Source organism: Pseudopipra pipra, chromosome 9, assembly GCF_036250125.1.
Source record: "Pseudopipra pipra isolate bDixPip1 chromosome 9, bDixPip1.hap1, whole genome shotgun sequence".
NCBI classification, from domain to species: domain Eukaryota; kingdom Metazoa; phylum Chordata; class Aves; order Passeriformes; family Pipridae; genus Pseudopipra; species Pseudopipra pipra.
Genome location: NC_087557.1, coordinates 16,850,789 through 16,863,381, shown reverse-complemented (window position 1 = coordinate 16,863,381; position 12,593 = coordinate 16,850,789). Strand labels below are relative to the sequence as shown.

The following is a 12,593-nucleotide window of genomic DNA, read 5'->3' as shown; positions in this document are numbered from 1 at the left end:
GTATCCCATTTGGAAAACTCTGTGTCACAGAGCTGTTGTGTTTTTGGAGTGGGGAGATGGGAGGTGGAGGTGCAGCTTTACACAAGCAGGAGGAAAAGGCTTGGCAGTGCCTTCAGCTCTCCAGAATCTGAGCTGCTGTTAGCATGGACTGAACAGTGGTTGCTCAAGCATTCGGGTAATTTTTCCCAAGGGATGCTCCTGAAGGGAGTTTTCTTTTGAACTGTGTGTTGTGCTGCACAGCATTTCCCAGGTGTTACACTACTACATCCCATCACTCCCCTCAGGACAACAAGACTGAGTAGCAGCAAATGAACGAACAGCAGCCCAACCCTAGGAGGCAGCACCACCACCCACAGCACCCCTGACCCTCTCCCCTGCCCAGCCCTACTGCCTCTGATCCCAGTGCAAGCACAGCCTCTCTGAATGACAAACAGGCTGCAAAGCTGCCAGCAAGGGAAGAGGAAAGGACATCCTTGGGAGGCCCTGCCCCAGTCTCTCTTCTCTGGCAGCCGAAAGAAGGGCAGAGCTTTCCCTTGACTTCAGCAGCAAAAGCTCACCCAGGGGTGCTGGAAGGTGTTGGGAGTGGATGCAGCCACGTCTCCATGCCCAGGTTGCATGGCCAAGTTAACCAGCTGGAGCACAGAGGAACAAAGACTGCTCAGTGGTTTTAAAAGGGGAAATTATTTTTCTGCCAGACTATCCCAGGCTTCCAGCACTCACCACACCATCTGACCATGAGCTTCATTTAAAACATGCTCTCTGGCTCTTTCTTGCCAGGGAAAGGATATGAATAATAAGCTGGTACAGCCTTCTTATAATGCTACATTTTTCTGGTTAGTAAAATCTCTGGCAAAAACATGAAGAAGATCCGTGTGCCAGCACACCAGATGCAGGTTGGATGTTTGTATGACAATGGGCAGCGGGACATCATCTCTAGCAGCACCCCAGCCCATGAAGCACCTTGACCCTGGGGAGGTGGAAAGGTAGGGTGACCCAGAGAAGACATGTGCCCAGTTTCTAGAAGCCCTTCTACCAAACCAAACCCTTAGAAGCACTGGTGGAGCCATAAGCAAGTTGTGGGCAGTGGAACTCATTCATGGCTGGGCTTCGCGAATGAAGATTTGGGAAGGGCTCTACCCACATTTGCTACAAGCATGCTGGTGGCTAAAAAGGTCAATGTGAGATAGACAAGTCTGGTTGCAGGGCAGTGGAACTAATGAGACCTCTTTTCCTATGGATTTGTGTTTTGTGGTTGGACTTTCTGGTGTCTGAAAACCATATGAGTGCCAAGGAGACACTTTCTGTGGTCAGGGTGTTCACGACCTCTCCCTCTGCATCCCCACCTTAGATTCCTCCTCCAGCCTCTAACTAGAGCTCTCCCAGGGCATTGGCAAAACTCTCCTCCCCCTGGCTGCTCACTTTCCTGGGCTCTGCCTCTGGCTTAATCTCTCAGAAACAAATACCTTCATTGCGCAGTTGGCTGAAATAGATCCAGTGGACTCAAAAATAGAGGACAAACTATCAGGCAGAAGTGACTAACAAAAATGCCTGTAGTAAGAAAGCCAGCATAACAACCTCACATAAACATTAAATATAAAGCAGGAGCAGCCCACATCCTTGAGTCTAGAAGCCAAAAATGAAAACTTTCTCAGGGCCAGGAGATGCTGGGCATGTACCACACACATGTGAGTGCTCAGGGCAGCGAGGGAGAGGGAGGGAGCTGTAATGAGGGCTCCCAGTTACCTCCCTGAGCATAAGTACGGTTACCTTCCCAAGCTCCCCCTGCATCCCCAGCAAGCTCAGTGGTGCAGTCCCTGCTCTTCCACCCCCCACTGTGGGAGTGAGGATCAGTGAGCACCCCAACTGCTGCACAGCCCTGCCACAGGTCATCCAGCACAGCAACACAGCACAAGTGGAAAAAAGCTGGTAAACTCATCTGTTTAGTACACACAGCTGGGCAGACACACGCTACATTTCCCACATTAAAAGTGGGTCTATTTTGAATATGGGCTTAGCCTCAGTGAGACTAATTATGTAGCATCAGCAAGGAAACCTTTGAGCTTTGCTGACCTGCACGTGTTTCAGTGCCACAGACTGGCTATCGCTGTGATAAACACTGCTTCACATGCATCTCCTGCAAGGGCAGTAAGGGTAATGTTTCAAAATGAAGATATGTGACTAAATAAATGGAACAAATCAGACGCAGAAACAAGAGGCTACCCCAGTTGATTTACAATGTTGGAGGTGTCATATGCCCCAGAGTTCTATAGTTTTAAGAAAAGACCAAAACCAAAGTCAAGCACGTTCTAGTGACCATGAAGTTTACTGTCACAGGCAGCAGCAGGACCACGGTGCAGCCATGGCACACTGTCACGGTGCCTGTTGAAGGGGACCGTCCATTCCCCTCCTGCACTCGGGGGCTGCCATAGGGTGAAGAGTGATGCAGACACAAGGCGTCCTGTGCGTGCACTGGGCATGAGCCACCAGCAAAGGTGGCCATCAGCCTGCTGGGCTGCAGGGAGGGGGCTTGTCACCATGGAGAAGCAAAGGCCTCAGAGCAGGACCTGGCACCTCTGGAGTGTTATCCATAAGGCAGCGCCAGGCACGCTTACAGTGGTGTGCACAGGAGAGACACTAGGCATAAACAAGAATGAGAGAGGTTCAGACTGGGTTCTGAATTCCAGCCTGAATTATCCAGTGATATTATATTTTCCTTGTGGCTTGGCTTCCCACGTGTAAAATGCAGAGGCACATATAGATAGCTTTTCCCGCTGACAGTAGAACACATGCACTAAGACTGTACGGCACCAGAGACCACAGAGGTTTAAAAATAAATACCTTTTTAAGACAATGAAGAATAAATACCCATCACATGAACAAGTGCAAAATTAGCTGGGAGCATGTTGTCTGTGGGACAGAAATTCACTTTGCTGTCAAGCTGCTTTGTGGCAGAGCTACTGGCCACTGTGTGTGATCCAACAGCACATGCCCTGCTGCAGGAGGAGACTAGGACAGCAGGACATAGCCTTGGCCTATATTTACAGCTTAGTCCATGCATCCCACACCTTCTCTCTTTGCATGATAATCTGCTTCTCAAAATATTATTCTTCCTAAAACTAACATGAAAATGAGAGCAGAAGAAACATAACCTCAAAGTGCTGTTTAAACAGCACAGAATTACAAAAAAGTAAAGTAAAAACAAAGAAAAAAAAAGCAATCTGAAGATGCTATCATTTGGAGGAGAAGAGAATAGACTGAGAGTCAGCAAGAGGCTTCCAGAAATGGTGAGGAAAAGATGGCTCCCCTTCACATCAACAGCAAAATGTCACTCAGCATCTGAATCAGGTCCCCTCTGCCCTGGAAATCAGCTTTCGGATGGGACTGGACACTTTTTCATATGGAGTTGTCTGTGCTACAGTGACACTGTTGCTAACACCCAATTTATTTTGTCCATTTAGGAGACATCTAGTTATCTCAATTATTTAACAATGTGTAAAACTACAAACATATTCAACTACAATATGTTTCTCTTGCGTAAACCTCTCCTCTTGGCCACATACATAATGAAAACCCTGTTGAGTCAGTAATAAAATCCAGAAAGCTTTCAAGCCTCAGAACTGAATGTTCAAATTTTGTAGCTCACTTCCTTTTCTAACCAGACAGCAGGGCTGCCAAGAGAATTTCTGGGCGTTCAGCCCCTTTTGATATACATACACACAAATATATATATATAGCACTCTACTAGAACTGGCAGAGAGCAGGCACTAATTGTTTTAAATGCAGTTATGAACAAATGCATTTTAAAAATAAATCAGAATACTACTTGTTTTCATCTGACAAAACAGACAGCTCAGACCTGGACAGGGAAAAAGATCAGCTCCAGCTCTGTCAATAAATAAATATTTGCATTTCACTCCAGCAGAGGAAAAATGCAGTACGGATTTTGGGAACCAACCTCAAAAATTCATGTGTGGACATACCATGGCTCTTTATGAAAATAGATCAGTTGCACATGCAAATGCATGATTTGCATGATTAAGGCACAATATGCAAGTACAGGTCAAGCATGTGACCTAGCACACTACAGGTTTGGAGGCTAAGCCCTGCTCCCATGAAGAGCAGAGCATCCTCACCCTGCACTGGAGCCAAACAGTAATGAGTGAACTGGGCCAAGCACAACTGGGAAGACTTCAATAGCTAAATACAAGAGATTTAAGGTTATAATACACAGAACACTTGTGAATCTTTCCCAAAAGACTAAATAGCTTCTAAGTCCTTTGCACTATTTATAACAACAACCACCACCACAATTACATTTATTTCTCTTCAGAAGCAGTGTCTGCTTTTGTATTTATACTGCAAGCAGCATATTAAAAAGGGGACCAAATAGATTTCACATATGTCAATGCAATCCAAGAGCAGCAGCCACGTGAAGGGAAGGACAAACATTCAATGAGTTTCATATGGCATGGAAATACAAAGTGAAGTTCAAGTCTGAGAGTTTTCCCACACTTTGGCTAAGTACATTACCAACAGCCACTGCTCCCTGCTGCTGTACAGCAGCAGGAGGATACAGGACATGATACAGCATCCCCACAACACGCTGAGGTACTTGTGTGGGAACAAAGAACAACTGAATGTGAGATAAACTGGCAAATAAACATTGGCTGAGGAATTAAGACTCACTGGCTCTCCACTTGAGAGGCGGAGCAAGGTCATCCTAACCTACCCTGCACTTTAAACTGGGAGATCTTTACCTCACTTTCATGATGAAATCTTTCCACTGTCAGTGGGCCATGAGTCAGAAGGGAGAGGGATGCTGTTTACTGAAAAGCTCTTGGAACTAGAGGGAGAAAAAGGGAAATATATAGGAGAGGCTAAGGATGGTTTCCAGAAAGAAGATAAGAAAAAAAGAACACAGACAAAATACGGGAGTGAGGATGGAGGTGGAGGCAGAAATACCAAAGAAAAGGAAGAAGGGAAGACGTGCTAGAACTCAGAAAGCTGAATACAGTTAAAGAATGGCAGAAAGAAGAGCAGAAGGGTGTAAATGGGAAGGAGAGATGAAATATCGGGGGACAAAAGGTGGTGGGTTCCCAAATTGTGCACTATGGATGTACATGTGCCCTTTTTAAAAATAAATGCATAGCCAAGATGACCCTGATATCATCAGGACACCATTGACCCTATCAGGACAGCCAGCTTTGCACTGGCAGAGGGTATAAAACAAAGGCGCTTGAATAGGGAAAATCATGGCAGTAACTAAAATAAAAGGGATCAAAGGGAAGACCCATTGGTCCCCACCAAAATACCATTCCTCCCCTTGAGAGGAGTCAACATGTTTACTGTAGCTGCTCTGCATATGCTCTTATCATTCACAAGCACCCGTAGTACTCTCACTTATGGTTCAGGTACCTGAATGCTTCCTAGTCCTTAGCACACTGTCCTGAGATCCCTGGGAGTCAGGAAATAACATTTATCTCCTGTCTACAGAGACACATTGAAGCACAGGGAGGCGAGTGACTTGTTCAAGACCATGCTGGCAGGCTGTGGAAACCCAGAACTTGAACCCACCTCTCCCAAGTTCCAGGTCAGAACTGCAGCTGCTAATGAGAACTGAGAAAATTCAAAAAATGCAAACGAACCATCTTGAAAGTTTTATAAGTGAAACTCCTGCTGCAGGCATGAATGGAGGAAGTACAGACTCCAACAGGCAAATTCTTTGCCACCCCATCTCCTGAGTCCCTGAAATCCTGTTGATCTGGGCTAATAAATTTCCCTGAGCCCTAGACATTCTCTTGGCCCTCATCCCAAGCTCACATAAGAAGCTATTTCATAGGCAAAGTTCTTATTTACAGTTACTCAACTCCCATAATATTTTATCTGAGGTGGCATTTTTAACACTCCCCTCCCCAGTACTGGATGAACTGTCTCTTTCTTTGCTTTATGGGTTTGTAACTAATCTAGTTAAAATCTCATAAATATTGGGATGTTTCTGTGCTCTCCATTCAGACAGAAGGTTGGCTGAGGAAAAAGTCCATTCGCATTAAAACGATGGTGACATCCAGACTGGAGCTGACAATTAGTTCATTTTCTAAGGCTACTGTCACCATGCCAGCTGCCCTTCAGGAGCTGACTGTGCATCAACTGTGTAGTCTCCTAAACGTGTGATATTCAGGCAAGGGTATCCTGCCATAAAACCCAGAGAGTCACAAGTCCTTGCCAGGTCGCACAGTGGGTTAATGTGCTGTTTGCTACCCCTGGGAGGCCCAGGATGGAGCCTTTGCTTTACTGCAGCCCTGTGTGCCACTCCAGCAGCAAGGAGATGAGGAGTCATGAACACAGGGAATGGGGCACCAGGGAGCAGCCACAGCCAAGCAGGGTGCCTCAGGCCAGCATGACTGCTGGAATCAGTGAATCTCAGTTTGGGTCCAGGATGGCTTGGTTCACTTGAGTCAGAGCTCACAACTAATACACAATAAAGAGGTGCAAACAGGCCATATTGAAAAATGGCCTGTAGTCCAGCTTGCAAAGAAAAGGTTGTGTTATTCTGCCCCTTCTCCTGGATGTGCAATGATCCTGAGTGCTGCTGTGGCAATGCCAGTGCTCAGCAAAGGACCTCTTTCTCTCAGCATCCTCCTTTCCTGATGTTCCCCTGTGCAATGGGGTGGTCTGTGCATCACTCTTGTCCAAAAAGGAGCTGGCAGGCAAGGGAAATGCAGCCGGCAGCTCGAAGGCCAAGGCACCCCTCACCCCTGTGCTGGAAGGCCCCAGTAAGGAGAGGTGCTGAGCTGCTTTCAGCAGGATCCTGCACTGAACAGGTACTCACGGGATGGCCCCATCCCCTGCCCAGGATGGCAGGTCACTTGCAGTCAGGGAAAGATGTCTGTTGCAGGTAAAGCTGGTGAGAAAGCAAAACCACCTCACCGAGACTTCTCGCTTTATTCACACACACTCACATGACTATTAATTTTTTTATAGAGATATAGATTTAATTTAACAACATGGAGTGCTTAGCCAGCCCCAATACAGTCTTCTGCTTCCTTACTCTACTTTTCTTCATCAAAAAACTTTCCTGAGGAATTAATCATCCCAAGATCCCCTTTTAAAAGTTATTTTTTTATTCAAGAGCTGCCAACTATCTAATCAGATTATTGAAGTAAACTCACTTCTCAGCTGAGCATAACTTCTGAGGAAATCAGAGAGAGGCAGATGCAGCCACTCATTCCTTGGGAGCTCTCCAGAAACCCAAATGTCAGTTGTTTCAGTTAATTAATGTGTACCAATTGATTTATGCCATTAATTTCAACCAGATAAATCGGCCTTAATGTCAGTATAATTGAAGAGAAGCTAGTCCTCAGATAAGACCTCAGCCAAGGTCAAAACCATGAAAAAAACCTAACCCTTAATGTGGAAGTGGGTTTCCCACTATTTCTGCCAGCATCTCACATGTGTGGGAGGTGTGTCCATCCTACCAGGTGAAGAGATCTGTGCACATTTTGCTTTCCCCACAGCATCTGGTCCCTCTCACCTTTTAGAAACATGCTTTCTGATAAACATCGAGGATCTCAGATGTGGTCCTGAGAACCAGTTCCTTGTCCATGGAAAACCACAAGCATCACACACTGACCTGTGCCCCCACCTACACACGCTTCATGCACAGGTATTGCTGCCCTGCTCTGCTCGCTCCTGAACTCTTCATTTCACACACCACCTTCATCAGGGGCATTTCAGCAACAACTGTCTTCTCCTGCCAGAAGAACTACCACCATGACTGTCCCTTTCACTGGCTACATAAGCAAGGAAACACTTCTTACCCCACATCCCCACCATCTAGCCCTCTATTTTTGAAATATGCAAGGCCTGAAATGTAGAATTTGGGATTTTATACCAGCTAATATTAATAGAAACATTCTCAGGATTTTTTTCTCCCCCAATGTAAATGGAACACTTTTATTTTTTTAAGCATGTCCCTGCAGTGCTCACAGGCCAAACACTGCAGCATTGTGCCTGCCCGGGGAGCGCGCTATAAACACATCTGTCTAGCTGCTCTGTCAGGCCTACTGAGCTCTCTATAAAGCAGGAAAAGTAAACCTGTACATTAAATATTTACTGTTTTCAGCATGTATAATCTAGAAGTGTTTTTAGCAGCACAAGTGAGGCACACTTTTAATCAATGGGTTTTTTTTGACATGGCACTGTTAAAGGCTGCATGGGTACATCCTTGAAACCAGAGGCTCTCCCCTCACAACACGTTACAAACATTGTGTTATCACACAGTGCTCACCTGAAAGACCCATCCTATCCACCAGTTTTCTGCCCTGATCCCAAATTGTCCTAAAGTCTGAAATCTGAGCTAATGGAGGGTTTCAGAAGCAGATTCCAAGTTAGGCAGTGAGAGAGGAGAGTAACAAACACATAGTTGCCTGTATGTGAAAGAATACAGTTGGGTAAAGGTTAAAAGAATTAAAAAACAAAAGCAAACATCTGAAAGTAAAGAGCCACCAGCTAGCACCAACTTTCTTTTACAATTAATGTATCAGCTAGCTTTTAATGCTTGCTTATGCAGAAGAGCTTCTGCTTTCATCTCAACACTGATACTAGCAGTCATAATTTCTGTACAACAACAGGAAAAGAGACATTAATGCAATCACAAAAAAGTCTCTGCACCAAAGTAGTCTGCTGATAGCCCCTGCTAACCTTTTACTTCCTGAGGACACTGGTCCATGGGAAAACAGTGGGCAGCAGACAGGCTTCCTGGCTGGCTCAAAGAGATGTCCTTCTCCCCAAGGTCTAAACAAGCCACTGTGCTTCTCACTCACTGTGCTGCTGGATGGAGCCCATGTGATGACCCTTCCTCAGAACAGCCCACCAGTTCTTAACAGCCGGCTCCCTCCAGTTTTATTTTAGCCCCCAGCAGAGATAAGGTAAACAAAAGATTTCATTCGTGTAGTTTCTTCTTTGCTCACCTAAAAAAATCACCCTCAACGAGACAAATATTTTCGGTTTGGATGCTAATTAAGTCTAGAGATGGTTCAGCACTTCTCCCTGATCACAGGCACGTAATGCTGGGACGGGCAGCTATTTGCACATTCTTGGACCATAACTCCATCTCCACAAGCATTCTTTGAGCACATACATGATCTGCTGGCTGCCTGCAAGTCCTCCCTATGTGCAAGGATGACATCGTGTCTACTTATTTGTCTGCTATTGATTTTTTCACTGCACTGTCACAAACTAGAACCAAGAGGCACAACAACTGACGTCCAGCAGCGGAACATCCCTGGAGGAGGTTGTGGCTGGTTTTCTGGTATCACTTAGCTCATGTGTGCCATGAAATAAGCATGCACAAGAGCGTGGCTAGCTGCTGCTGCAAGGCACTCACATAACACACTGATAGGCAAAGGTAAGAGCCCAGATGGAACAGAATGGAAATGAACAGTAACGCAGAAAACACAACTAAGGTCTCGCCATGTTTTAGTAAGCTTGTGTACATAGCAGAGAATGAGTAATGATTTTGGACAAAGCCAACAGGCACCTCGGGGGATTCAGAAATTAATCCTGTGACATTTCCAGCAGCTAGCCTGGAAAGTGCAGTAAGTGACAGAAAGCACTGTGTGGCAGAGCAAGTTCAGCATCCTGCCAGAGCAGGCCTACTCTCCTATTCGCATGCAAAGAAAAAAAAAAATCAACACTCTTTTCTTTTTTCAAGAAAATAGCTACAAAAATATGCTATTAAAATCAAAGACTAGGCAACTCCTTTGAATGCTTTTAGATTAGTGACAGCAGACTATTTCATCAGGTCACAAACAGCGGGGAGGGAGGGAAAGCATCAGCAGGAAGGCAGAGGGTTCCCCGAGCTTTGACACAGACTAAGCTTAAGTAAAAGTAGCTGTGATTAAAAAATATAATGAAACAAAACATCCTGGGGAAAAAACAAGTTTGCCATATATTTCAAATATATGAAAATGGATACAGAAATACAGAAAAAGAAAACAAACAAATCTGAACCTACCAAAGAGAGCATATTCTGGCCAGTCGACACAGATAAAATCAGGAGGTGGTTGTCTCCAAGGTGCAGTTAAGCTGTAGACTAAGGCAGCAGCTGACAACCATTATGGACCACAGCCTGGAAGTGTGATTTGATCAAGGATTCCTGAGGCACAGCCCAGTTGACTGCAATCTCAGGTTCATCTGGCTCCAGTAACTCCTTAGGATCATGAGCAATTATCTTCTGAGCTTGCTCATTTTGTCTTTGCAGATGTCAGTTCACATGCATTGCTCCACTAGGAAAGCCTGCACTCTGAGGACCAAGGTTTAAAGTTAAGAAGTTTTTACTGAGGTCACTTGGGATGATTAACTCTCTGGGGTGAGATTCTCCAGGGCCTTCATCTCAATGTATTCTAGGAAAGAACTTTGTATTCCTCTGATGCTTCAGCCTCCTTCATGAAAGTCATGAGACACAGCTGTGAATTTTTTTCTAGAATTTATAAAGAGATTACAGGCTACATTTTTATCTTCTGCAAGCTTTATGACTGCATGGGATGAAAACAATAGACATAAATAAGAAAATCCATGTGCAGCTAGGTGCTACCTAGGAACACCTGATTATTTTTATTTTGTGATATTGAGAGCCAAAGCCAATAATAGGTCTTTCCATTGCAAATTTAAGCTATAGGGATGCACTTGGTGCAAACTGCATCTTCTCTACATAGCCTAGTGTTGAAGTAGACCTGCATGAGAGTAGGTGAACATGTGTTAAGTAATCTACCCATCTCACTAAGGAAATGGTAGTGGCTGGTACTAAAATAAAGTTAATGTCAGACCCTTGAACAACCATGACCAAGGTATTTTGAGCCTCTGACTGGTAAGAAGGAACTAAGCAGGAGCTGGCTGTAACTGCTCCACATTTCTGCATCCGGCTTGGGGAGGGGAAGCCATGCAGTACGTACTGCCTGTCGGTGTCCAACAAGAACATGCCAACCATGACTGTCAGCATGGATGCTTCCTGCCTCTGTTACATTGCTATGTCCCTTACATCTACGTAAGTTGCAGTTCACATGTCAAAGCAGCAAACAGCACAGATGAATACTACAACAAATTTTCCTTCTCTGTTTCCCTGCAGGGTGAGTAGGCTCAGAAGTCCCCCTTGCACTTCCACACACCGGGAATCTCTACAACACCTTGACAGCAGCCAGAGGAAAGTACAGCACACCTACAAAACACAGTGCCTCTCAGTGCACAAATACTGCCAAGCAAAATCCCCCAAATATTAGAAACCACAGGCAAGGCACAGACTGTACAAAAACTGACAGGCATGAGCATAGCTGAAGGGAGGGCAGCAGGGAAGAGGAAGAAAACAAATAGGAAATGCCATACTCAAAAGAATTCAGCATAAACTCTGAGCAAATCAAAGCAAGGAAAAACTTCTGAACCCACTTGAATTTTAGCTGCCGAAGCCTTCTGGCTACTTGGCTGCTCTGCCTGTGCATTGCTATGCTTAATTTGTCCCACTGGATTTGCACCTCCTGTGAGTGACTGAGAGGAGCCATTGACTCTGGGAGGACTGATTTAGTGCAGCAGGAACCAGTGGCCTGGCAGGGGCTGCAGGAGAGGCCCAGCCCAAGGTAGGTAAACACTGTCGTGGTTTAACCCAGCAGGCAGCTAAACACCACAGAGACACTCACTGACTGCCCCTTCCCTCCCCCTGCAACAGGATGGGGGAGAGAACTGGGAAAAAAAATAAAATTCATGGGTTAAGATAAAGGCAGTTTAATAGAACAGAAAAGGAAGGAGGAATAATAACAACAACAACAATAATAACAACAATAAGCATAACAACTATAATCATAAACAACAACAACAACAACAATAATAATAAATGATAAAATAATTGGAACATACAACACAAGTGATGCCCAATGCAATTTCCTACCACCCACTGACCGGTGTCCAGACAGTTCTGGAGAGCTGGCCCCTGGCCAGCTTCTCCTTAGTTTGTATACTAAGTGTCATATGATATGGAGTATCCCTTTGTCCAGTTGGGATCAGCTGTCCCATCTGTGTCTTCTCCCAGCTTCTTGTGCTCCCCAGCCTACTCGTTGGTGCAGTGGTGTGGGGAGCTGAAAAGTCCTCAACTTAGTGTAAGCACTGCTCAGCAACAACTAAAACATCAGTGTGCTATCAACATTACTGTCATCCTAAATCCAAAACACAGCACTGTACCACCTACTAGGAAGAAAATTAACTTTATCACAGACAAAACCAGGACACACTAGAAGAGGGAAGGACACAGGGAAAAGATTGGAGCAGGGAAAAAGAGAAGAAAGAGTAGGAGAGATGGAAGAAGCACACAGCAATAGATGGCAAAGGAAAAAGAGAATGAGAAAGAGGAAATTAAACACAGTACAAAAAAGGGCTGGACACCGGATTTAGTAAAATCTTCCTCCAGAATCCACACGGTTGTAAACCTCTGATGTGCTCCAGTTTGGTGCTGGATACTTACTGTCAGTGGGAGCACCAGCACCCGGAGGAGCCTCTGTCCCACACAGCCCTTCATGCTGCTCCAAGGTTCCTATGCACAGCTGGGAAAA

The 12,593-nt window shown here is 45.2% G+C and overlaps 1 protein-coding gene across 1 annotated transcript in view; it reads right to left on the bottom strand.

Annotated features, from left to right (window-relative positions):
- The window catches only part of DDAH1 (dimethylarginine dimethylaminohydrolase 1), a 93,212-nt gene extending 80,638 nt beyond the window's left edge, over nucleotides 1-12,574 (bottom strand). Inside the window, exon 1 of the mRNA XM_064664825.1 lies at nucleotides 12,506-12,574. Coding sequence (XP_064520895.1) covers nucleotides 12,506-12,559 — 54 coding nt within the window. The 5' untranslated portion in view covers nucleotides 12,560-12,574. The remainder of the gene's footprint in view (nucleotides 1-12,505) is intronic.
- Nucleotides 12,575-12,593: the final 19 nt, after the last annotated feature.